Source organism: Pristiophorus japonicus, chromosome 20 (assembly GCF_044704955.1).
Source record: "Pristiophorus japonicus isolate sPriJap1 chromosome 20, sPriJap1.hap1, whole genome shotgun sequence".
Lineage (NCBI taxonomy): Eukaryota > Metazoa > Chordata > Chondrichthyes > Pristiophoridae > Pristiophorus > Pristiophorus japonicus.
The window spans coordinates 5,726,425-5,749,185 of NC_091996.1; the positions used below are offsets into that span (position 1 = coordinate 5,726,425).

The following is a 22,761-nucleotide window of genomic DNA, read 5'->3' on the forward strand; positions in this document are numbered from 1 at the left end:
TAATATCAGTATTTCGACTTGAATAAAGCAGGGTGTTGTACTTCTTAAAATTCCTAAAAGTATTCTGTAACTGAACACCAGGATCCCGTGTGCAAGAAGGGGGACGATTCGAGATCTGTTTGTACAGCTGCAAGGGATTTGGGTAGCTTGACCCAAAAAAAATGGATTTTAGATGTTCCAGAAACAAAGGCAGCTTTTTGTCAAATTCTGGAAACGTCGCCTGTACTCGGGCAGAAGATGCAAGTCATGCTTATATGACAAGTTAATGAAAAGGTGAATTACAACAAACTGTCAAAAGCATCATACCAGAATTTGATCAACATCTACAAATTGCATTTATTGGGTGCCTTTAATGCAGAGGAATCATTACAATGACACCCTCAAAGCCTCCTTGATAAAGTGCAACATCCCTGATACCTGGGAGTCCTTGGCCAAAGACCGCCCTAAGTGGAGGAAGTGCATCCGGGAGGGCGCTGGGCACCTCGAGTCTCATCGCCGAGAGCAGGCAGCGGAAAGAGCGTGCAGCAAACCTGTCTCACCCTCTCTTATCCTCAACGACTGTCTGTCTCACCTGTGACAGGGACTGTGGCTCTTGTATTGGACTGTTCAGCCACCCAAGGACTCATTCTAAGAGTGAAAGGGTGATGGTGATGGTGATTAATGCCGTATATCGTCCCAAGGGGGCGATCATTATACAAAATGTCTCGCTGAGCCACAGAAGGAGATATTGGAACAAGTGATCAAATCCTTGGTTAGATACAGGTTTTAAGGGGCATCTTAGAGAGAGGTAGGGAGGCGAGAAGGTTGGGGGGGGGGGGTGGGGGAAGATTTCTGGAGCTTCTGTTTAGGCAGCTGAAGGCACGGGCACCAATGGTGGAGTGATCAAAGTCGGGGATGCGCAAGAGGCCAGAATTAGAGGAGTGCAGAAATCTTGGAGGGTTGTAGGGCTGGAGGAGGTTACAGAGAGAGGGAGGGGCAAAGCCACAAGGATGAGAGCTTTAAATTGCCAGACCGGGAACCAATGTAGGTCAGCGAGAACAGGACTAATGGGTGACCTGGACTCGGCCCAAAATGTCAACAGTAGGCAATGGAAGCAGGCACCAAGCAGAGACTTCAGAGTTCAGAGAAGCGACCAAAGGCAATACTAAAAGGTGAAGTTTTATGACAAAGCTTTTGAATGTGGGAAGCGATGCAACAAGGCAGAGGCATCTAGGAAGAGTTCCATAGTGTAGGGTGTGACTGTTGAAGGGTTTGTCACCAGTGGTGGAGTGATGGGCAGGGGGGTGGAGAAGATGAAGAATACACCAAAGTCAAAAAGTAGTTGCACACAGGGTTGTCAGCTGGAGCTGATTGTAGAAACAGGGTGGAGGGGAACCCAGGGAGAGCTTTGTAAAGAAGCCCAAGGATTTTGAAGTCCATTGTTCTGTGGGATGCAGAGCCAAGTGACTCAGTTGGAGTGTCAGCCGTGGCTCAGACGGTAGCACTCTCTCGCCTCGGAATCAGAAGGTTGTGGGTTCAAATCCCACTCCAGAGACTTGAGCATAAAAATCTAGGCTGACACTCCCAGTGTGGAGATGCTGTCTTTCAGAGTTAAACCGAGGTCCCGTCTGCTCTCAGGTGGACGTGAAATGTCCCATGGCACTATTTCGAAGAGCAGGGGAGTTCTCCCTAATGTCCTGGCCAATATTTATCCCTAATCAACATCACTAAAACAGATCATTTGGTCATTATCACATTGATGCTTGTGGGAGCTTGCTGTGCGCAAATTGGCTGCTGCATTTCCTGCATTACATAAGAATTAGGAACAGGAGTAGGCCATATAGCCCCTCGAGCCTGCTCCGCCATTCAAAAAGATCATGGCTGATCTGGCCGTGGACTCAGCTCCACTTACCCGCCCGCTCCCCGTAACCCTTAATTCCCTTATTGGTTAAAAATCTATCTATCTGTGACTTGAATACATTCAATGAGCTAGCCTCAACTGCTTCTTTGGGCAGAGAATTCCACAGATTCACAACCCTCTGGGAGAAGAAATTCCTTCACAACTCGGTTTTAAATTGGCTCCCCCGTATTTTGAGGCTGTGCCCCCTAGTTCTAGTCTCCCCGACCAGTGGAAACAACCTCTCTGCCTCTATCTTGTCTATCCCTTTCATTATTTTAAATGTTTCGATAAGATCACCCCTCATCCTTCTGAACTCCAACGAGTAAAGACCCAGTCTACTCAATCTATCATCATAAGGTAACCCTCTCATCTCCGGAATCAGCCTAGTGAATCGTCTCTGTACCCCCTCCAAGGCTAGCATAACCTTCCTTAAGTAAGGTGATCAAAACTGCACGCAGTACTCCAGGTGCGGCCTCACCAATACCCTGTACAGTTGCAGCAGGACCTCCCTGCTTTTGTACTCCATCCCTCTCACAATGAAGGTCAACATTCCATTCGCCTTCCTGATTACCTGCTGCACCTGCAAACTAACTTTTTGGGATTCATGCACAAGGAGCCCCAGGTCCCTCTGCACTGCAGCATGTTGTAATTTCTCCCCATTCAAATAATATTCCCTTTTACTGTTTTTTTCCCCCCAAGGTGGATGACCTCACAATTTCCGACATTGCATTCCATCTGCCAAACCTTAGCCCATTCGCTTAACCTATCTAAATCTCTTTGCAGCCTCTGTGTCCTCTATGTTTGAGACACTACTTCCTCACCCTCAATCTGTATTACAAATTCAACCATACTGTGATCACTCATTCCGAGAGGATCTTTTACTAGGAGATCGTTTATTATTCCTGTCTAATTTCACAGGACCAGATCTAAGATAGCTTGCTCCCTTGTAGGTTCACATACTGTTCTAAGAAACAATCTTTGTGTCATCTGCAAATTTTGTTACACTACAATCTGTCCCCTCTTCCAGGTCATCGATGTATATTGTAAACAGTTGTGGTCCCAGCACCGATCCCTGTGGCACACCACTAACCACCGATTTCCAACCCGAAAAGGACCCATTTATCCCGACTCTCTGCTTTCTGTTAGCCAGCCAATTCTCTATCCATGCTAGTACATTTCCTCTGACTCCGCGTACCTTTATCTTCTGCAGTAACCTTTTGTGTGGCACCTTATCGAATGCCTTTTGGAAATCTAAATACACCACATCCATCAGTACACCTCTATCCACCATGCTCGTTATATCCTCAAAGAATTCCAGTAAATTAGTTAAACATGATTTCCTCTTCATGAATCCATGTTGCATCTGTTTGATTGCACTATTCCTATCTAGATGTCCCGCTATTTCTTCCTTAATGATAGCTTCAAACATTTTCCCCACTACAGATGTTAAACTAACCGGCCTATAGTTACCTGTCTTTTGTCTGCCCCCTTTTTTAAACAGAGGCGTTACATTAGCTGCTTTCCAATCCGCTGGTACCTCCCCAGAATCCAGAGAATTTTGGTAGATTATAACGAATGCATCTGCTATAACTTCCGCCATCTCTTTTAATACCCTGGGATGCATTTCATCAGGACCAGGGGACTTATCTACCTTGAGTCCCATTAGCCTGTCCAGCACTACCTCCCTAGTGATAGTGATTGTCTCAAGGTCCTCCCTTCCCACATTCCCATGACCAGCAATTTTTGGCATGGCTTTTGTGTCTTCCACTGTGAAGACCGAAGCAAAATAATTGTTTACGGTCTCAGCCATTTCCACATTTCCCATTATTAAATCCCCCTTCTCATCTTCTAAGGGACCAACATTTACTTTAGTCACTCTCTTCCGTTTTGCATATCGGTAAAAGCTTTTACTATCCGTTTTTATGTTTTGCGCAAGTTTATTTTCGTAATCTATCTTTCCTTTCTTTATTGCTTTCTTAGTCATTCTTTGCTGTCGTTTAAAATTTTCCCAATCTTCTAGTTTCCCACTAACCTTGGCCACCTTATACACATTGGTTTTTAATTTGATACTCTCCTTTATTTCCTTGGTTATCCACAGCTGGTTATCCTTTCTCTTACCGCCCTTCTTTTTCACTGGAATATATTTTTGTTGAGCATTATGAAAGAGCTCCTTAAAAGTCCTCCACTGTTCCTCAATTGTGCCACCGTTTAGTCTGTGTTCCCAGTCTACTTTAGCTAACTCTGCCCTCATCCCACTGTAGTCCCCTTTGTTTAAGCATAGTACGCTCGTTTGAGACACTACTTCCTCACCCTCAATCTGTATTACAAATTCAACCATACTGTGATCACTCATTCCGAGAGGATCTTTTACTAGGAGATCGTTTATTATTCCTGTCTAATTTCACAGGACCAGATCTAAGATAGCTTGCTCCCTTGTAGGTTCTGTAACATACTGTTCTAAGAAACAATCCCGTATGCATTCTATGAATTCCTCCTCAAGGCTACCCCGTGTGATTTGATTTGACCAATCGATATGTAGGTTAAAATCCCCCATGATTACTGCCGTTCCTTTTTCACATGCCTCTATTACTCCCTTGATTATTATCCGCTCCACCGTGAAGTTATTATTTGGGGGGGCCTATAAACTACGCCCACCAGTGACTTTTTCCCCTTACTATCTCTAATCTCCACCCACAATGATTCAACATTTTGTTCATTAGAGCCAGTATCATCTCTCACAACTGCCCTGATATCATCCTTTATTAACAGACCTACCCCACCTCCTTTCCCTTCTTGTCTATCCTTCCGAATTGTCAGATACCCCTGTATGTTTAATTCCCAGTCTTGGCCACCCTGCAACCACGTTTCTGTAATGGCCACCAAATCATACCTATTTGTAATGATTTGTGCCGTCAACTCATTTACTTTATTTCGAATGCTGCGTGTGTTTAGGTAGAGTGTTTTAATCCTAGTTTTTAAACCATGATTTTTCGTTTTGACCCCTCCTGCAGCCCCTTTATATTCATACATATTGTCCCTTCCTATCACCTTGTGGTTTACACTTACCCCAGTGCTACTCTGCTCTGTTGCCTCCTGCCTTTTGCATTCTTCCTTGGGGTCCTGTTCATCTGAGCTCTCACCCACTCTAACTAGCTCAGAGCCCTCTCCTGGGTTCCGAATACTCCTCGCATTGAGGCACCGAGCTTTCAGGCTTGCCTTTTTATTACACTTTGACCCTTTAGAATTTTGCTGTACATTGGCCCTTTTTGTTTTTTGCCTTGGGTTTCTCTGCCCTCCACTTTTACTCATCTCCTTTCTGTCTTTTGCTTCTGTCTCCATTTTCTTTCCCTCTGTCTCCCTGCATTGGTTCCCATCCCCCTGCCATATTAGTTTAACTCCTCCCCAACAGCAGTAGCAAACACTCCCCCTAGGACATTGGTTCCAGTCCTGCCCAGGTGCAGACTGTCCGGTTTGTACTGGTCCCACCTCCCCCAGAACCGGTTCCAATGCCCCAGGAATTTGAATCCCTCCCTGCTGCACCACTGCTCAAGCCACTACACCTCAACAGTGACTACATCTCAAAAAGTACTTCATTGGCTGTAAAGCACTTTGAGACTTTGAAGTTGTAAGAGGTACTGTATAAATGCAAGTCTTTCTTTTTTGCTGAGGACAGGGGCATTAGTTGAGGAGGACACAGCAGCAATGAGATGTGAGTGGCAGATTTAACAAGAACTTGTATTTATATAGCGCCTTTAACATAGTGAAACATCCCAAGGCGCTTCACAGAAGTATTAGGAGATAAAAACAATTTGACACCGAGCGGCGTAAGTAGAGATTAGCGCAGGTGACCAAAAGTTTGGTCAAAGAGATGTTTTAAGGAGCATCTTGAAGGAGGCAAGAGAGGTGCAGAGGTTTCGGGAGGGAGTTCCAGAGCTTGGGGCCTCGGCAACAGATGGCAGAGCCACCGATGGTTGAACGATTATAATCAGGGAAGCTCAGGAGGGCAGAATTGGAGGAGCGCAGACATCTTGTGGGGCTGGAGGAGATTACAGAGATAGGGAGAGGCGAGGCCATGGAGGGATTTGAAAATAAGGATGAGAATTTTGCTTCCTGCGAATTGAGCGGAAGAGGGGGTGGAATCAGGGCATGGATGCAGAGTTTGCAACAGGAGCCGAACAGCCTAGCTTCAGTCTTGCCAGTGTTAATGTGAGGAAAGTTATCATCCATGACTTGCCTTTAATCAGGCCGTTGGTCAACATAGCAACAACTATGGAGTTAAAGGTGGTGGTGGAGGAGATAAAGCTGCATGTCAGCACACATAATGGAAGCTGACCTCCAACCTTTAGTGGGATATAGGAACAGTAGCAGAGTGGTTATGTGACAAGACTAGTAATCCAGAGACACGAGTTCAAATCCCACCAATTTAAGTTCAATTAAATAAATCCAGAATAAAAAAAACTAGTATCAGTAATTATGAACATGCAACTACCGGATTGTGGTTAAAAACTTATCTGGTTTGGCCTATATGTGACTTCAGACCCACAGCAGCATGGTTGACTTAACTGCCCTCTGAAATGGTCTATTCAGTTGTACCAAACCGCTACGGACTGCAGCAGTTTAAGGCGGCGGCTCACCACCATCTTCTCAAGGGCAAGTAGGAAAATGTGCAATAAATGCTGGCCTTGTCAGCGACACCCACAAGATGGACCAGAGAGGAAAGTTAGGAAAAATTATAGGTTCGAAGGCTGCAGAGGTTAAGGAGATGCATGGTGATCGCATCAGTTTTAAGCGGCTAGAGCCTACTGAAGGAAGTACATATGAACTAAAACTAAAAGCAACAAATCACAATGAAAGAGGCAGAAGGAACGAGTGTCCGTGGTTTCAGAGTACCTCCTGTATGTTTTACCACACAAGTTATTTGGGTCTCTCAGAAAGTATTTTTTTTGGCAGTGTCCTTTTATACAGGTTGCACTACACGCTAATTCTGAAACAACAGAGCATTGTGAATTCTATAAAATGCAGCTTGCTTGTGGTGGTAATTTCGCAAACCTTCCTTCCAATTAACATGACTGCAACAGAACTAATTCACTCGATTCCACCAACCAGCATTGGTGGTTAGTAAGGTTCAGTCTCCAGCCTTACCACGAGATGTGCAAACTGCTGTCACAAGCCGAACTGTGGGTGAGGGGGGGGCGGGGCGGGCGACAGCGATATGGGGGGCAGGAAATGGGACAGGGAAAGTCACAGCATTCCCTTGATCTACCACAACTTCTGCCCCCTTCAGTGAAACGTACATCATCATCATCATCATAGGCAATCCCTCGAAATTGAGGAAGATTTGCTTCCACTCTGAAAGGGAGTTCTCAGGTGACTGTACAGTCCGATACAGGAATTACAGACAGTCGTTGAAGAAAAGGGTGGGTGGGGACTGGTTTGCCGCACGCTCTTTCCGCTGCCTGCGCTTGTTTTCTGCATGCTCTCGGCGATAAGATTCGAGGTGCTCAGCGCCTTCCCAGATGCTCTTCCTCCACTTAGGGAAGTGTACATCACCACCAATGGTAACTCTCGGCCACTCTCCAGGCAGGAGTTTATAACGTAAGAATTAGGAGCAGGAATAGGCCATTTGTCCCCATGAGCCTGCTGATCCTCTACCTCAACTCCACTTTCCTGCACTAGCCCCATATCCTTTGATTCCCTTAATATCCAAAAATCTATCGATCTTGGTCTTGAATATACTCAACAACTGAGCCTCCACAGCCCCCTGGGGTAGAGAATTCCAAAGATTCACCACCCTCTGAGTGAAACAGTTTCTCCTCATCTCAGTCCTAAATGGTGGACCCTTTATCTGAGACTGGACTCCTCAGCCAGGGGAAACATCCTCCCTGCATCTACCCTGTCAAGCCCTGTAAGAATTTTGTATGTTTGTTGTTTTCCTCTCCGCCCATTAACCTCCTTATGCCAAGGTGAAGTGCTGAAGATACATTGGGCATGGCAGTGCAGTGGTCATGGCGTTGGGTTCGTAACACAGAAGTCATGAGTTTAAATCCCACCACTTGCCAATGAAACGACCAGTCCACAGTGCAAGTGACGCTTAAATGCCCCCAACTAAGCTCACATCTCGAACAATTTTTTGAAAAAACATGTATTAAAAAAAGGCCTCTGCTAAGACCATACTTGGCCACCCTTCCTTGTTGGTGGGTGATTTACTTCCTCACAGTTGAACTCAAGGACTCACCATCCAGTGAATCATGAAGACAAACCCAGATTCCAACATTCAGAGCAAAGATCCTGCCTGAGAACTGTCAAAGTGACGGAGAGAGTGCAGACGATAAATATCTAACTTCCTGTAAAAGACAGACTGACAAATTTGTTGGACTTTCAAACAAATTGGCCATTTTTATTAATATATCCATAAAAAAACAAATATATACTGCATATAATGATATAAACATTTGCAAATATTAAGTATACAAAATAAGTATAAAAAAAAGTTATTTACAACTTTTAGCAATATTTCACCCTGAAAACCTAAAAGTGTTTTTTGTATTTTACAACGGGATTTACAAAATGTTTAGTCAAAGCACCAAAGTACGCAGGACCGAAAACGATTTAGTCCCAAATCATTAAATAGGTGTTTATTCCATGATTGAATGGGGCAACAGTTGTAGCCAATGTTCCCTTTAAGCTACGCAGCCGCACAGCGCTCCAGGGAACCCACGCAGCCGGCTTTTTAATGGAAAAAAACGCGCATGCGCGATATTTTGAAAGGCCCGTGCAGCCTCTTAAAGGGGCCACATGGCGCCCCAACTCTCCCCCCCCAAAAAAAATTACGGGGGACATTGGTTGTAGCTGCTGCCATTTTAAAATGAATACAGAACCGGTGCATAATACCTCTCTTAGAACGAACTACTCGAAATTCTGTAGAAATTCAAGTGCGGGACGACTATCAGATGTTACAATATGTTGATAGGGTGAGATGAAGTAAGGTGGGAGGAAGCTCGTGTGGAACATAGACCTTCAAATGGCCTTCAAATTCTATATAAAGCTGTGTAAAGAGTTGTAAGGAAAGACTAGACAAACTTGGGCTTTGCAACCTATAATGGAGACATCAGAAAGATGATCTTATAGGGGGATATAAAATTGTAACCAGTGTGGAAAGGGTAGATTACTTCAAACTAACTTTTAAATTCTATGTAAAACCTACCTGATGAGGAAACCTGCGCTCTCTAGCCTGCGGACAAGTTATTTTTAAAATGATGTCTTAAATAAAAAAAGGGAAACCCTTTGGAATAATTGTCCTTTTTTAAATCTCGTGTCCCGGGAAAGAATTACATCTGAAAACAATTACTGTTTGTGACGTGGGCACATGGACACACCTAACTAGCGCGAATTACATTTCTCCATTGTGCCATTTCAACCGACGGCATTTTGTTTTGAGAATAATTTAACACATCTTAAAATAGGCAAAGGAATATCACGATGGGGATATTTCGTCTTCCAACACACCTGGTGCAAAGCATCACTTCACGAGCACGTAGGGAGAATTGGACGCAAGCCCCGAACTTCCATCCATTAAAACGGTGGGCGATGTGGAGCTGACTTCCTGTTATTTGTTTCTGGAACGTAAAACTCTGGTCGGAGCGGTGAACACAGAAATATCGCCCGTTACGTGGCCTTACGCTATCACAATGATTTTGTGGCTTTAATGGAAAAAAAACCTCGCTCCTGCATGATACTTAGGACGGCAAAGGCACAGATTAAAAACCCAAAACAGATCATTCTTGTGTCAAACCAGGGGTCACTAACCCTTCACCTGTCGGGGGAAATTCTTTTAGTTCAAAGCACATTCACAAAAGGAGTCGTTAAAAGCAGGAAAGATAATCTGAGCGGGCTTAGCGAGAAAGGAATGATGTGTGGCGAGTGTAGCGCGCTCGGAAGGAACAATGGACCTGTTGTTCCCAAAGCTCTCCACCTCTTCGGGGTTTACCCTTGCCTCGTGACTGGGTCTGTTGTGGACTCATTGATTGATCGCTGTGATTGGTCAACAACTCCAGTATCGTATCATGCGACTACCAGGATGGGAGAAGGTGAATTAGATGGACCTTGGTCTTTTGCTGTTCCTATGGACGCCATGAGAAAAACATTTTAAAATGGGCAGGAAGGGGGGGGGGGGGGGGGGGGGGGTTTTAAAAATGGTATTAGTATAGAGAATCGTTAATTCAATTGAGAGCTTGGAATTTGAATTGTTGTCCGACTAAATTTTTCCTATTAAAATGTAGGCTTTCCTACATAACAAGTCACAAAGAGAAGCCATTCAGCTTCCTTTTCCACAGCATCCTACAGTCCCGCCCCACTGCATTTGAGGAATAGATTGTACAATTTGCTGAGCAATGATTCTCCCTAAGCTGTGCAGCCGGGCAGCAGTCTGGAGGTCCCGGGCAGGCCCCTCACTGGCTTTTACATGGAAGAAACCGCTCACGCGCGAAAATTTGAATGGGCCGCACAGTCTGTTAAAGAGACCACGCGCAAAAAAAAAAAATTAGGGGAACACTGATGCCGAGGCCTTTTGGCATGAAAGCCTCTGTACGAATGCAAGATACATATAGAAAGCCAGTCACTGCTCTGAAGTGTGAACTTTACAAGCAGTTACAACTGCCCTCGGAGTTCACTACCGAAGCAGTGGTCTTAAAGGGACAGGCCAGGTTGGCAGATAAACATTGCAGCAGTGCTGCAGACAGGCGAGCAATGCCATGGGAGATCTGTTGGTATTTATACATGTTGGTCTTGAAAGGGTCACAAGCAATACCTTTCAAAAGAACTTAAAACAATGTTACAGATTTCAAGACTGCAGCAATTGGGAATGACTTGTGCTGTCGGAAGTTCACAGCCAGAGGAGGTGTTATTGGTGGAAGCTTTTAACGGGCTGCTGACTTTTGAACACTGTTGGATCTGGTTTCGTGCTCGCCACTTGTAATGTGTTGCTACCCCCCACTTGTACTGCTCACTGCAAGTGGTCTGTACCGCTCAAAGCTCATTTTCTTCCACACCCACTTCCTGGGCTTCCTTGTCACAGGAAGATTGATGAACCGTGGCTCGCTGAAGTCCTGTCCAGTATGATTTACAGCGCGAGTTAACGTCTGAAAATTAAAACCGGACTGTAAAGCAGTCCATCTATATAAACGTGGAACTGACACAATCCCTTGGAGACCCGACTTTGGCTGCAGTATGAATTGCAAAGCTCTTTGAAAGAGCCGGACAGGTACGATGGGCCGAATGGCCTGCTTCTGTCTTGTATGATACTATGCCATATGGTACAGCGCTCAACTTGGCTCTTTGTCTAATCGAGCGCGAAGTCAGGATCGTTCTATACCTGCAATTCGACATATCGCACAACTTGCAAGCAAGTACCAGGGTACTTGGTGAATATGACCCTTGGGACAACTAACGAGATAAGCGCGAGCTTTTATAAAGTTGTAAAGATTTTAAGTAATTTGCTAGCATGAGGACATTTCTTGCAGGTTATCTTACCTAGCAATTTCAGACTTGAATTCAAAATGTGGAGCAGTGAGTGAAGATGGTTTCAAACGCTATTTTAGAAAAAGTTTATTTATTTTGATTTAAATGCAATAAATCTAGTTTTAATTTGTAACGTTACTAATTCACTGCTGTCATCCCCCACCCCCCCAAAAACAGATTGTCATCCCATGATTACCCATCATAAAATAATTATTTAAATTTTGATTCCACAATAGTGAGACTTTGTCTCTCACAACGTAACCATTTCTAGGTCAAAGGGCTTAAAATAGGCCTCATTAGAATGATCATCTCCATTTTCACTTGCTGGTCTTTCCCCTCAGTGCAGATACAGTTGGACTTTCTCCCAAGTGTCATGCAGTGGCTATTGAGTAGCATTTTTGATCTGTAATTCAGGGCTGGTGTCCATTTAGCACTCTAAATATTCAGAGGGAAATATTACTTTCAAGTAGATAACTGAAAAGAATCACGCAGCAAACTGGCGTCTCAGACAAGCGAGTTCTCCGACAGCTGCAAAAAAAATTCACTTCACTTCAACCTTTTTGACTGCACACAGTAAACAATTCATTCGGTGTAATCAAGACTTAAATCTACAGTTTCCTCAGCATTATGACTTTTTAAAAAAACCCAGCATATCTTGTGCTGCTTCTGCACAACCGAAACAAAAGACTTTTGTTCGCCAAATGGGCCTTTTATTCGAGAAGGTTTTAGATTTTGGCATGGGAAACCTGTCCCACTTTTCGAGGACAGTTCTCACACAGATCACACGATGGATTTGGATGGAGGTGGCCCTTCGGCCCACTTAACCTCATCCTAGAACACCAAACCATGGGCCGTCCTACAAGAGACAAGTCGCAGCAAGTACAAGAGAGAAACCGAGCAAGAGAGAATGAGCCAGCAAGACACAGAAAGACAGACAGGTAGAGACTGCAGCTTCCAATCAGCACAGCTGATGTGCTCCAGGATTGATATTTTCAGGTGCAGGTAACATCATTGTACAAAATGGATCCAAAAACTGACAAGTCTAGAGCCTCGAAGTTAGTTAATAACAGAACTTTGCAAAGTTATGGACATTTTTGGTGATTTGTCCCGTCTTTTATCAAAATGAGGTATAACTGGCACTGAGAGAGAGAACACACCTTTCACGGACTGTGTCTGCAACAACTACTCCCAGGCCAAGTATAACATGGACCAATTCACAGCACACCTTGGCTCTTATTTTACATTAAAAAAATATTTTTTTATTTAATTTTTAAAAAAGTACAGAATGATTGAATGCTAGGGGCTCGGGTGCAATTTGTTTTAATTCCAGCAGCTGACCAGAAACTAATGCAAGCACATGTTGCACTGACTGGAGCTAAATGAATTCATGATCCTGTTCTCCATGCTAGAGTAAAATGAACAGATGACTAGTTAGTAGTTTTGTTAAATACGTGACTTTTAAGTTCTTGTTGAGCTCAATATTCATTTTGCAAATTAATTTATTTTAGGGACATTTTTAAATTTGCAATTAGGAATGTTTCAGTGCATAGATTAAAAGTAATTGGTCGAAGGATTGGAGGGGAGTTGAGGAGAACTTTTTTCACCCAGAGAGCGGTGGGGGTCTGGAACTCACGGCCTGAAAGGGTGGTTGAGGCAGAAATACTCATCACATTTAAAAAGTATTTGTACATGCATTTGAAGTGCCGTAACCTACAGGGCTACGGACCAAGAGCTGGAAAGTGGGATTAGGCCGGATAGCTCTTCGTCGGCCGGTGCGGACACGATGGGCCGAATGGCCTCCTCCTGTGCCGTAAATTGCTATGATTCTATTATCTATTAGTTTGTTGAAACAACATAAATGAGCAGTGTTTTTGATGTCCCTGTTTGCTGTAGGAGTGTCCTAGGCAACTGTTGTCAGCTCACATATTCTTCTGTTCAACTTAACAGAAGTTGCATCTTGAAGAGGACTGCCAATGTAAAAGTCAGATGATACACCATGCAGGCAGAAACTGGAGTAGAGGAGGCTAATGTTCAAAACGGAAGAGGGGGAAGAGGAGAGACAGAAATAGTCAGCTTCCAGAACAACCAAATGAAGGAGTGAAGCACCGATTTACAGTGTGCTGAGGAATGAGTGAGAAACAGCAATCTCTCCTACTCCCAGCCCAACACTCTTGTACCCCCCCTCAGCCCGATATTAAGTTTGTTAAAGCTGCTAACAGGCTCGCTAGCTTAGTGGGACAAAGATCGAAAACGCTAAAATCACAGCAGGGAAATTCCTGTGTGCGAGTGTGCTGCAAATCAAAATGTATAGATCTGAAATACAAGGCAAGGAACACTGCTGTCCACAGTCAGTGTGCCGTGTGGCTTAATTTACTAGTCAATGAATAACTCACAATTCTAATAAATACTAGGGCATTAAACACACTGATCTGAAACTCAGAACCATCCTGATTAATTAACAAATCTAATCCCTCAAGAGTCTGGGAGTCTATGATTAGACAGTCCTTAGGATCCATTTGACAAGTTTGTTAACTTAGGGTCAGTTGTATTCGAGGCCACAACTGGAGTCTGCAATCTGTACATAATTTTAAAAAATTAACCAGTTCATAAGAACGTGCTGCATACGGAGTTCTTTTTATCATTTATAGGTTCAGACCCTATCCCCCCCCCCCCCCACCACAATGAAAGAAAAGAAGGAAAGAGAAGTCAGTGAGTTCAATTTTCTGATACTGTACTGCAGAAATCCTCAGAGAGGTGATCGAGTTCGGACTGGAGAGCTCGTTAACACAGTTTCGCCAAACACATTTGCGTACGAAGATTTGAGGAACTGGACATAGTTTTGCATGCTGCGGTTGGTGCATTCCGACTGCTCTAGGCGATCCTTCAGGTCTTGCAAGCGGCTCTGGAATCGCCTCTCGGCCTGAGAAGTAATTTTGCACAAATTGGATTTGACACGATTACACTTTCAGCAGTCGGTAATGTAAATCCTTCACCGTACATTTATCCATAATCTGCATTGCAGTCGCACCAGGGTGCGTTAGGTTATCTCCCCTTCTCTGCAAGGTCTAGCAGCTAAAAATGTTCCCCCCCCCCCACCCAGCTTTCACTTCATCTGAAGGCATTGGCTTCTTGCTGAGGTACAAGTTTCTGCTGGTGTCCACTGGTTCCTCATCCAATTATCGATTATTGATCTGTGGTCTCGAGTGACAGCCTCCCTGTGAATGCGATCTAGTCCTCAGAAGGCTCCCCAACCCTCACATGCACATTTCCAGAGGGAATCAATAGATAGTGATCAGACACAGGAACCCTGATCATTTTCCTTTCCCCAACCCTGGGATGCTCAGGTAAATTGTAGTGTTCTGACCGTTGGCCTGGATGAGATCAGCTTACCAATGTTCCCTCGAATTATTTCTCACCCCCTGCACGGACCCTGTCAATTTGCTGCGAGGCTGCGCATGTGCTGCATCTCTTCCAGCGACAGCTGCAGCTGGTGACTGGAAGCGCAACTTAGGGGAAACACTGCAGCTAACTCAGCATAGACCAGGGGTCAAAACCCTAGGACTTGCCTGTACGTAGTGTCAGCTGTGGCTCAGTGGGTAGCACGCTCGCCTGTGAGTCAGAAGGTTGTGGGTTCAAGTCCCACTCCAGGAACGTGAGCACAAAAATCGAGGCTGACACTCCCAGTGCAGTGCTGAGGGAATGCTGCACTATCGGAGGTGCCGCCTTTCGGATGAGATGGTAAACTGAGGCCCTGTCTGCTCCCTCAGGTGGATGTAAAAGATCCCATGGCACTATTTCAAAGAAGAGCAGGGGAGTTATCCCCGGTGTCCTGGCCAATATTTATCCCTCAATCGACATAATCTGATCATTATCACATTGCTGTTTGTGGGAGTTTGCTTGTGCGCAGGTTGGCTGCCACGTTTCCCATATTACAACAGTAACTACACTCCAAAAGTACTTAATTGGCTGTAAAGCTCTTCGAGATGTCCGGTGGTCGTGAAAGGGGCTCCATAAATGCAAGTTTTTCTTTCCTTCTTTGTTTGAAGTGCTTGCTGAACTTGCCTTTATGACTAGTTTGTATTTATGCCCCCTTCCCCTACAATTGTGCTTTAACTTTAAACTGCGCTCGTGATTAACCCTTTCTATTCCATTTGGCATCATGTAAATCTCCATAAAGCTCCCCTCTCATTTACCTCTTTTCAAAGCTGAAGAATCAAAATTTTATAACTTCTTCATTACAACTCAATCCAACGATCGCCAAGGATCAGCCTCACTGCCTTTCTCTGATCCCTCGTTCCAAAGGACAGAATCAAAAATATACTTAATTTTTTTTTTAAAAACAGGGATTTTGCAACCCGCGACTTACATCATCTTTGCTCCGTCGTATTTGAGTCAGTTCTGTTTTTGTTCTGCTCATCTGAGTTTCAAGGTCCAGTATTTTACTCTGTGTTGTTCGCTCCTTTGACACACTCCTCTCTCTGGTTTGGTCCAGCTAGTCAAACAGAGATGCATTTGGTCACTATTCCCAACATTTTTCCTGTTGACAATTTGACTTGCATTAACAAGTATTTACACAGTGCCTTTAACGTAGTAAAACATCCCAAGGCACATCACAGGAGCGATTATCAAACAAGATTTGACGGCGAGCTACTTAAGGAGATATTAGGACAGATTACCAAATGCTAGGTTTTAAGCAGCGTCTTAAAAGGAGAGAGGCGGAGAGGGTTACAAGGGAATTCCAGAGCTTAGGGCCCAGGCAGCTGAAGGCACAGCCGTCAATGGTGCAGCGTTTAAAATCAGGGATGCTCAAGAGACTAGAATTGGAGGAGCGCAAATATCTCGAAAGATTGTGGGGCTGGAGGAGATTACAGAGGTAGGGAGGGGCGAGGCCACGGAGGGATTTAAAAGCAAGGATGAGAATTAAAAAATCGATGTGTTGCTTAACTGGAAGTCAATGTAGGTCAGCGAGCACAGGGGTGATGGGTGAGCGGACTTGGTGTGAGTTAGGACACGGACAGCCGAGTTTTGGATAACTTCAAATTTTCAGAGGGTAGTACATGGGAGGTTAGCCAGCAATGTGGTGGAATAGTCAAGTCTGGAACAGAAGTCTAGTAACAGTTTTCACCGGCAGGAGGGTCAGTAACCAGAGGATAGAGATTTAAGATAATTAAGGGGGGTGTGAGGGGCATAAAGGAAATAAGGTATTTTTTTTTTTTTAAATGTAGCAAGCTGTTAGAATCTGGAATGCACTGCCTGAAAAGGTGGTGGAAACAGATTCAATAATAACTTTCAAAAAGGAATTGGATAGAAAAGGAGTCATTTGCATAGCTATAGGAAAAGAGTAGGGGAGTGGCACTAATTGGATTGCAAAGATCTGATCTGGATCAGACACGATGGGCTGCAAGGCCGCCTTCTGTGCTGTATGATTCTACGATTGCAGTTCCTATCATGAAAGTGTTCAGTCTTCGATGGGTGCATTTATCAAGTCTGTTGACACTGCTCACACTGGTGTTACTGGGTCGCGTTTCAGGGAAGCGACCCGAATGCCAGGCTCTCCTGATTTTACACTGTCAGGTAGGTGCCAGTCTCTAAGAGTACTGGGCTCCAGAAGTGCTGGCAACAGACAAGCGAGACCCAGTCCTCGATTTTCCATCACTGAAACCGGCAGAATTATCGACTCACATTTTCATGGGTTTGCAGTGCCTACAGGGTAAGGGAGTTGGGCTCATTTACACTATGGAGTGTGGTTGTGACTTGAGGGTGACCTGCGAGTTAGCAATCCCGAGGGCTAAAAGTCCTCCAGGACTAACTCTAGCTATTGTGTCCATACATGGTCAAAATACATACATACCACAGTAGTTTACTTATTGTCTGTTCAGTGAATCAGAGTGATTCAGCACAGGAGGCCGCCATTCCGCTCATCGTATCTGTGCCGGTTCTTTCAAACAACTATCGAATTAGTATCACTCCCCTGCTCTTTGCCCACAGTTCTGTTATTTTCACTCTTCAAGTATTTATCCAATTCCCTTTTGCAAGTTACTGTCAAACCTGATTTCACCGCCCTTTCAGGCAGCGCATTCCAGATCACAGCAGGAGTTTTGCTGAGAAAAACATTTATTTACAAGTCAAACTGCTGGACTCAATTTATAAAATTTGAGCTGATCACTTATTGTAACTGCCATTCAGCAACACTCACTGCAATCTTTTGAAAATATCACTGATTTCTTTATTATGGAAGGTTCAGAGGGGATTTGAGGGGAGGTTTCTTCACGCAGAGGGTTGTGGGGGTCTGGAACTCACTACCTGGAGGGGTGGTGGATGCAGAAACCCTCACCACATTTGAAAGGTGCTTGGATGGGCACCTGAAGTGCCGTAACCTGCAGGTTTATGGACTTAGAGCTGGTAAGTGGGATTAAACATAGAAACATGGAAACATAGAAACTAGGTGCAGGAGCAGGCCATTCAGCCCTTCTAGCCTGCACCGCCATTCAATGAGTTCATGGCTGAACATGAAACTTCAGTACTCCCTTCCTGCTTTCTCGCCATACCCCTTGATCCCCCGAGTAGTAAGGACTTCATCTAACTCCCTTTTGAATATATTTAGTGAATTGGCCTCAACTACTTTCTGTGGTAGAGAATTCCACAGGTTCACCACTCTCTGGGTGAAGAAGTTTCTCCTCATCTCGGTCCTAAATGGCTTACCCCTTATCCTTAGACTGTGACCTCTGGTTCTGGACTTCCCCAACATTGGGAACATTCTTCCTGCATCTAACCTGTCCAAACCCGTCAGAATTTTAAACGTTTCTATGAGGTCCCCTCTCATTCTTCTGAACTCCAATGAATACAAGCCCAGTTGATCCAGTCTTTCTTGATAGGTCAGTCCCACCATCCCGGGAATCAGTCTGGGGAATCTTCGCTGCACTCCCTCAATAGCAAGAATGTCCTTCCTCAAGTTAGGAGACCAAAACTGTACACAATACTCCAGGTGTGGCCTCACCAAGGCCCTGTACAACTGTAGCAACACCTCCCTGCCCCTGTACTCAAATCCCCTCGCTATGAAGGCCAACATGCCATTTGCTTTCTTAACCGCCTGCTGTATCTGCATGCCAACCTTCAATGACTGATGTACCATGACACCCAGGTCTCGTTGCACCTTCCCTTTTCCTAATCTGTCACCATTCAGATAATAGTCTGTCTCTCTGTTTTTACCACCAAAGTGGATAACCTCACATTTATCCACATTATATTTCATCTGCCATGCATTTGCCCACTCACCTAACCAAGTCACTCTGCAGCCTCATAGCATCCTCCTCGCAGCTCACATTGCCACCCAACTTGGTGTCATCCGCAAATTTGGAGATACTACATTTAATCCCCTCGTCTAAATCATTAATGTACAATGTAAACAGCTGGGGCCCCAGCACAGAACCTTGCGGTACCCCACTAGTCACTGCCTGCCATTCTGAAAAGTCCCCATTTACTCCTACTCTTTGCTTCCTGTCTGACAACCAGTTCTCAATCCACGTCAGCACACTACCCCCAATCCCATGTGCTTTAACTTTGCACATTAATCTCTTGTGTGGGACCTTGTCGAAAGCCTTCTGAAAGTCCAAATATACATCAACTGGTTCTCCTTTGTCCACTTTACTGGAAACATCCTCAAAAAATTCCAGAAGATTTGTCAAGCATGATTTCCCTTTCACAAATCCATGCTGACTTGGACCCATCATGTCACCATTTTCCAAATGCACTGCTATAACATCCTTAATAATTGATTCCATCATTTTACCCACTACTGAGGTCAGGCTGACCAGTCTATAATTCCCTGCTTTCTCTCTCCCTCCTTTTTTAAAAAGTGGGGTTACATTGGCTACCCTCCACTCGATAGGAACTGATCCAGTCAATGGAATGTTGGAAAATGACTGTCAATGCATCTGCTATTTCCAAGGCCACCTCCTTAAGTACTCTGGGATGTAGTCCATCAGGCCCTGGGGATTTATCGGCCTTCAATCCCATCAATTTCCCCAACACAATTTCCCGACTAATAAAGATTTCCCTCAGTTCCTCCTCCTTACTAGACCCTCTGACCCCTTTTATATCCGGAAGGTTGTTTGTGTCCTCCTTAGTGAATACTGAACCAAAGTACTTGTTCAATTGATCTGCCATTTCTTTATGACTTCCCCTGATTCTGACTGCAGGGGACCGACGTTTGTCTTTACTAACCTTTTTCTCTTTACATATTTATAGAAACTTTTGCAGTCCGTCTTAATGTTCCCTGCAAGCTTCTTCTTGTACTCCATTTCCCCTGCCCTAATCAAACCCTTTGTCCTCCTCTGCTGAGTTCTAAATTTCTCCCAGTCCCCAGGTTCGCTGCTATTTCTGGCCAATTTGTATGCCACTTCCTTGGCTTTAATACTATCCCTGATTTCCCTAGATAGCCACGGTTGAGCCACCTTCCCTTTTTTATTTTTACGCCAGACAGGAATGTACAATTGTTGTAATTCATCCATGCGGTCTCTAAATGTCTGCCATTGCCCATCCACAGTCAACCCCTTCAGTATCATTCGCCAATCTATCCTAGCCAATTCACGCCTCATACCTTCAAAGTTAGCCTTCTTTAAGTTCTGGACCATGGTCTCTGAATTAACTATCATTCTCCATCCTAATGCAGAATTCCACCATATTATGGTCACTCTTCCCCAAGGGGCCTCGCACAATGAGATTGCTAATTAGTCCTCTCTCATTGCACAACACCCAGTCTAAGATGGCCTCCCCCCTAGTTGGTTCCTCGACATATTGGTCTAGAAAACCATCCCTTATGCACTCCAGGAAATCCTCCTCCACCGTATTGCTTCCAGTTTGGCTAGCCCAATCTATGTGCATATTAAAGTCACTCATTATAACTGCTGCACCTTTATTGCATGCACCCCTAATTTCCTGTTTGATGCCCTCCCCAACATCACTACTACTGTTTGGAGGTCTGTACACAACTCCCACTAACGTTTTTTGCCCTTTGGTGTTCTGCAGCTCTACCCATATAGATTCCACATCATCCAAGCTAATGTCTTTCCTAACTATTGCATTAATCTCCTCTTTAACCAGCAATGCTACCCCACCTCCTTTTCCTTTTATTCTGTCCTTCCTGAATGTTGAATACCCCTGGATGTTGAGTTCCCAGCCCTGATCATCCTGGAGCCACGTCTCCGTAATCCCAATCACATCATATTTGTTAACATCTATTTGCACAGTTAATTCATCCACCTTATTGCGGATACTCCTTGCATTAAGACACAAAGCCTTCAGGCTTGTTTTTTTAACACCCTTTGTCCTTTTAGAATTTTGCTGTACAGTGGCCCGTTTTGTTCTTTGCCTTGGGTTTCTCTGCTCTCCACTTTTACTCATCTCCTTTCTGTCTTTTGCTTTTGCCTCCTTTTTGTCTCCCTCTGTCTCCCTGCATTGGTTCCCATCCCCCTGCCATATTAGTTTAACTCCTCCCCAACAGCACTAGCAAACACTCCCCCTAGGACATTGGTTCCGGTCCTGCCCAGGTGCAGACCGTCCGGTTTGTACTGGTCCCACCTCCCCCAGAACCGGTTCCAATGCCCCAGGAATTTGAATCCCTCCCTGCTGCACCACTGCTCAAGCCACGTATTCATCTGCGCTATCCTGCGATTCCTACTCTGACTAGCACGTGGCACTGGTAGCAATCCCGAGATTACTACTTTTGAGGTCCTACTTTTTAATTTAGCTCCTAGCTCCTTAAATTCGTTTCGTAGGACCTCAACCCTTTTTTTTAACCTATGTCGTTGGTACCAATGTGCACCACGACAACTGGCTGTTCTCCCTCCCGTTTCAGAATGTCCTGCACCCGCTCCGAGACATCCTTGACCCTTGCACCAGGGAGGCAACATACCATCCTGGAGTCTCGGTTGCGGCCGCAGAAACGCCTATCTATTCCCCTCACCATTGAATCCCCTATCACTATCGTGCTCCCACTCTTTTTCCTGCCCTCCTGTGCAGCAGAGCCAGCCACGGTGCCATGAACTTGGCTGCTGCTGCCCTCCCCTGACGAGTCATCCTCCCCAACAGTACTCAAAGCAGTGTATCTGTTTTGCAGGGGGATGACCACAGGGGACCCCTGCACTACCTTCCTTGCACTGCTCTTCCTGCTGGTCTTCCATTCCCTCGCTGGCTGTGGACCCTTAGATTAGACTGGATAACCTCTCGTTGGCTGGTGCAGATATGATGCAGGGAATCGAATACAGCCAGGGCGATCTCCTGGACTAGTTTTGATCACCTGGATGGGTCAGAGAGGAATTTTCCCAGATTTTTTCCCCCCAATTGGCCTGGGTTTCTGCGGCTGCAACCGAGACTCCAGGATGGTATGTTGCCTCCCTGGTGCAAGGGTCAAGGATGTCTCGGAGCAGGTGCAGGACATTCTGAAAAGGGAGGGTGAACAGCCAGTTGTCGTAATGCATATAGGTACCAACAATATAGGTAAAAAAACAGGATGAGGTCCTACAAGATGAATTTAGGGAGCAAGGAGCTAAATTAAAAAGTAGGACCTCAAAAGTAGTAATCTCAGGATTGCTACCAGTGCCACGTGTTAGTCAGAGTAGGAATCGCAGGATGGCTCAGATAAATACGTGGCTTGAGGAGTGGTGCAGAAGGGAGGGATTCAAATTCCTGGGACATTGGAACCGGTTCTAGGGGAGGTGGGACCAGTACAAACCGGACGGTCTGCACCTGGGCAGGACCGGAACCAATGTCCGAGGGGGAGTGTTTGCTAGTGCTGTTGGGGAGGAGTTAAACTAATATGGCAGGGGGATGGGAACCAATGCAGGGAGAGAGGGAAGTAGAATGGGGGCAGAAGCAAAAGATCAAAAGAAAAGTAAAAGTGGAGGGCAGAGAAACCCAAGGCAAAAAGCAAAAAGGGCCACATTATAGCAAAATTCTAAAGGGGCAAAGTGTGTTAGAAAGACAAGCCTGAAGGCTCTGTGCCTCAATGCGAGGAGTATTCGGAATAAGATGGACAAATTAACTGTGCAGATGATAGTGAACGGATATGATGTAATTGGCATCACGGAGACATGGCTCCAGGGTGACCAAGGCTGGGAACTCAACATCCAGAAGTATTCAACATTTAGGAAGGATAGACAGAAAGGAAATGGAGGCAGGGTGGCATTGCTGGTTAAAGAGGAAATTAATGCAATAGTAAGAAAGGACATTAGCTTGGATGATGTGGAATCAATATGGGTGGAGCTGCGGAATACCAAGTGGCAGAAAACGCTAGTGGGAGTTGTGTACAGACCACCAAACAGTAGTAGTAAGGTTTGGGACAGCATCAAACAAGAAATTAGGGATGC

The 22,761-nt window shown here is 45.0% G+C and overlaps 1 protein-coding gene across 4 annotated transcripts in view; it reads right to left on the minus strand.

The window, feature by feature from the left end:
• odf2a (outer dense fiber of sperm tails 2a) overlaps positions 1-22,761 on the minus strand; it is a 101,916-nt gene that overhangs the window by 26,427 nt on the left and 52,728 nt on the right. For 3 of the 4 annotated variants that reach the window (XM_070863699.1, XM_070863698.1, XM_070863697.1), the window contains 2 exons: positions 15,762-15,887; positions 9,187-14,315 (listed from right to left, as the gene is read on the minus strand). In XM_070863699.1, coding sequence (XP_070719800.1) covers positions 14,142-14,315; positions 15,762-15,887 — 300 coding nt within the window. In that variant the 3' untranslated portion in view covers positions 9,187-14,141. Of the gene's footprint in view, positions 1-9,186; positions 14,316-15,761; positions 15,888-22,761 lie in introns of those variants that run through there. The other variant, XM_070863700.1, reaches the window with a different exon arrangement.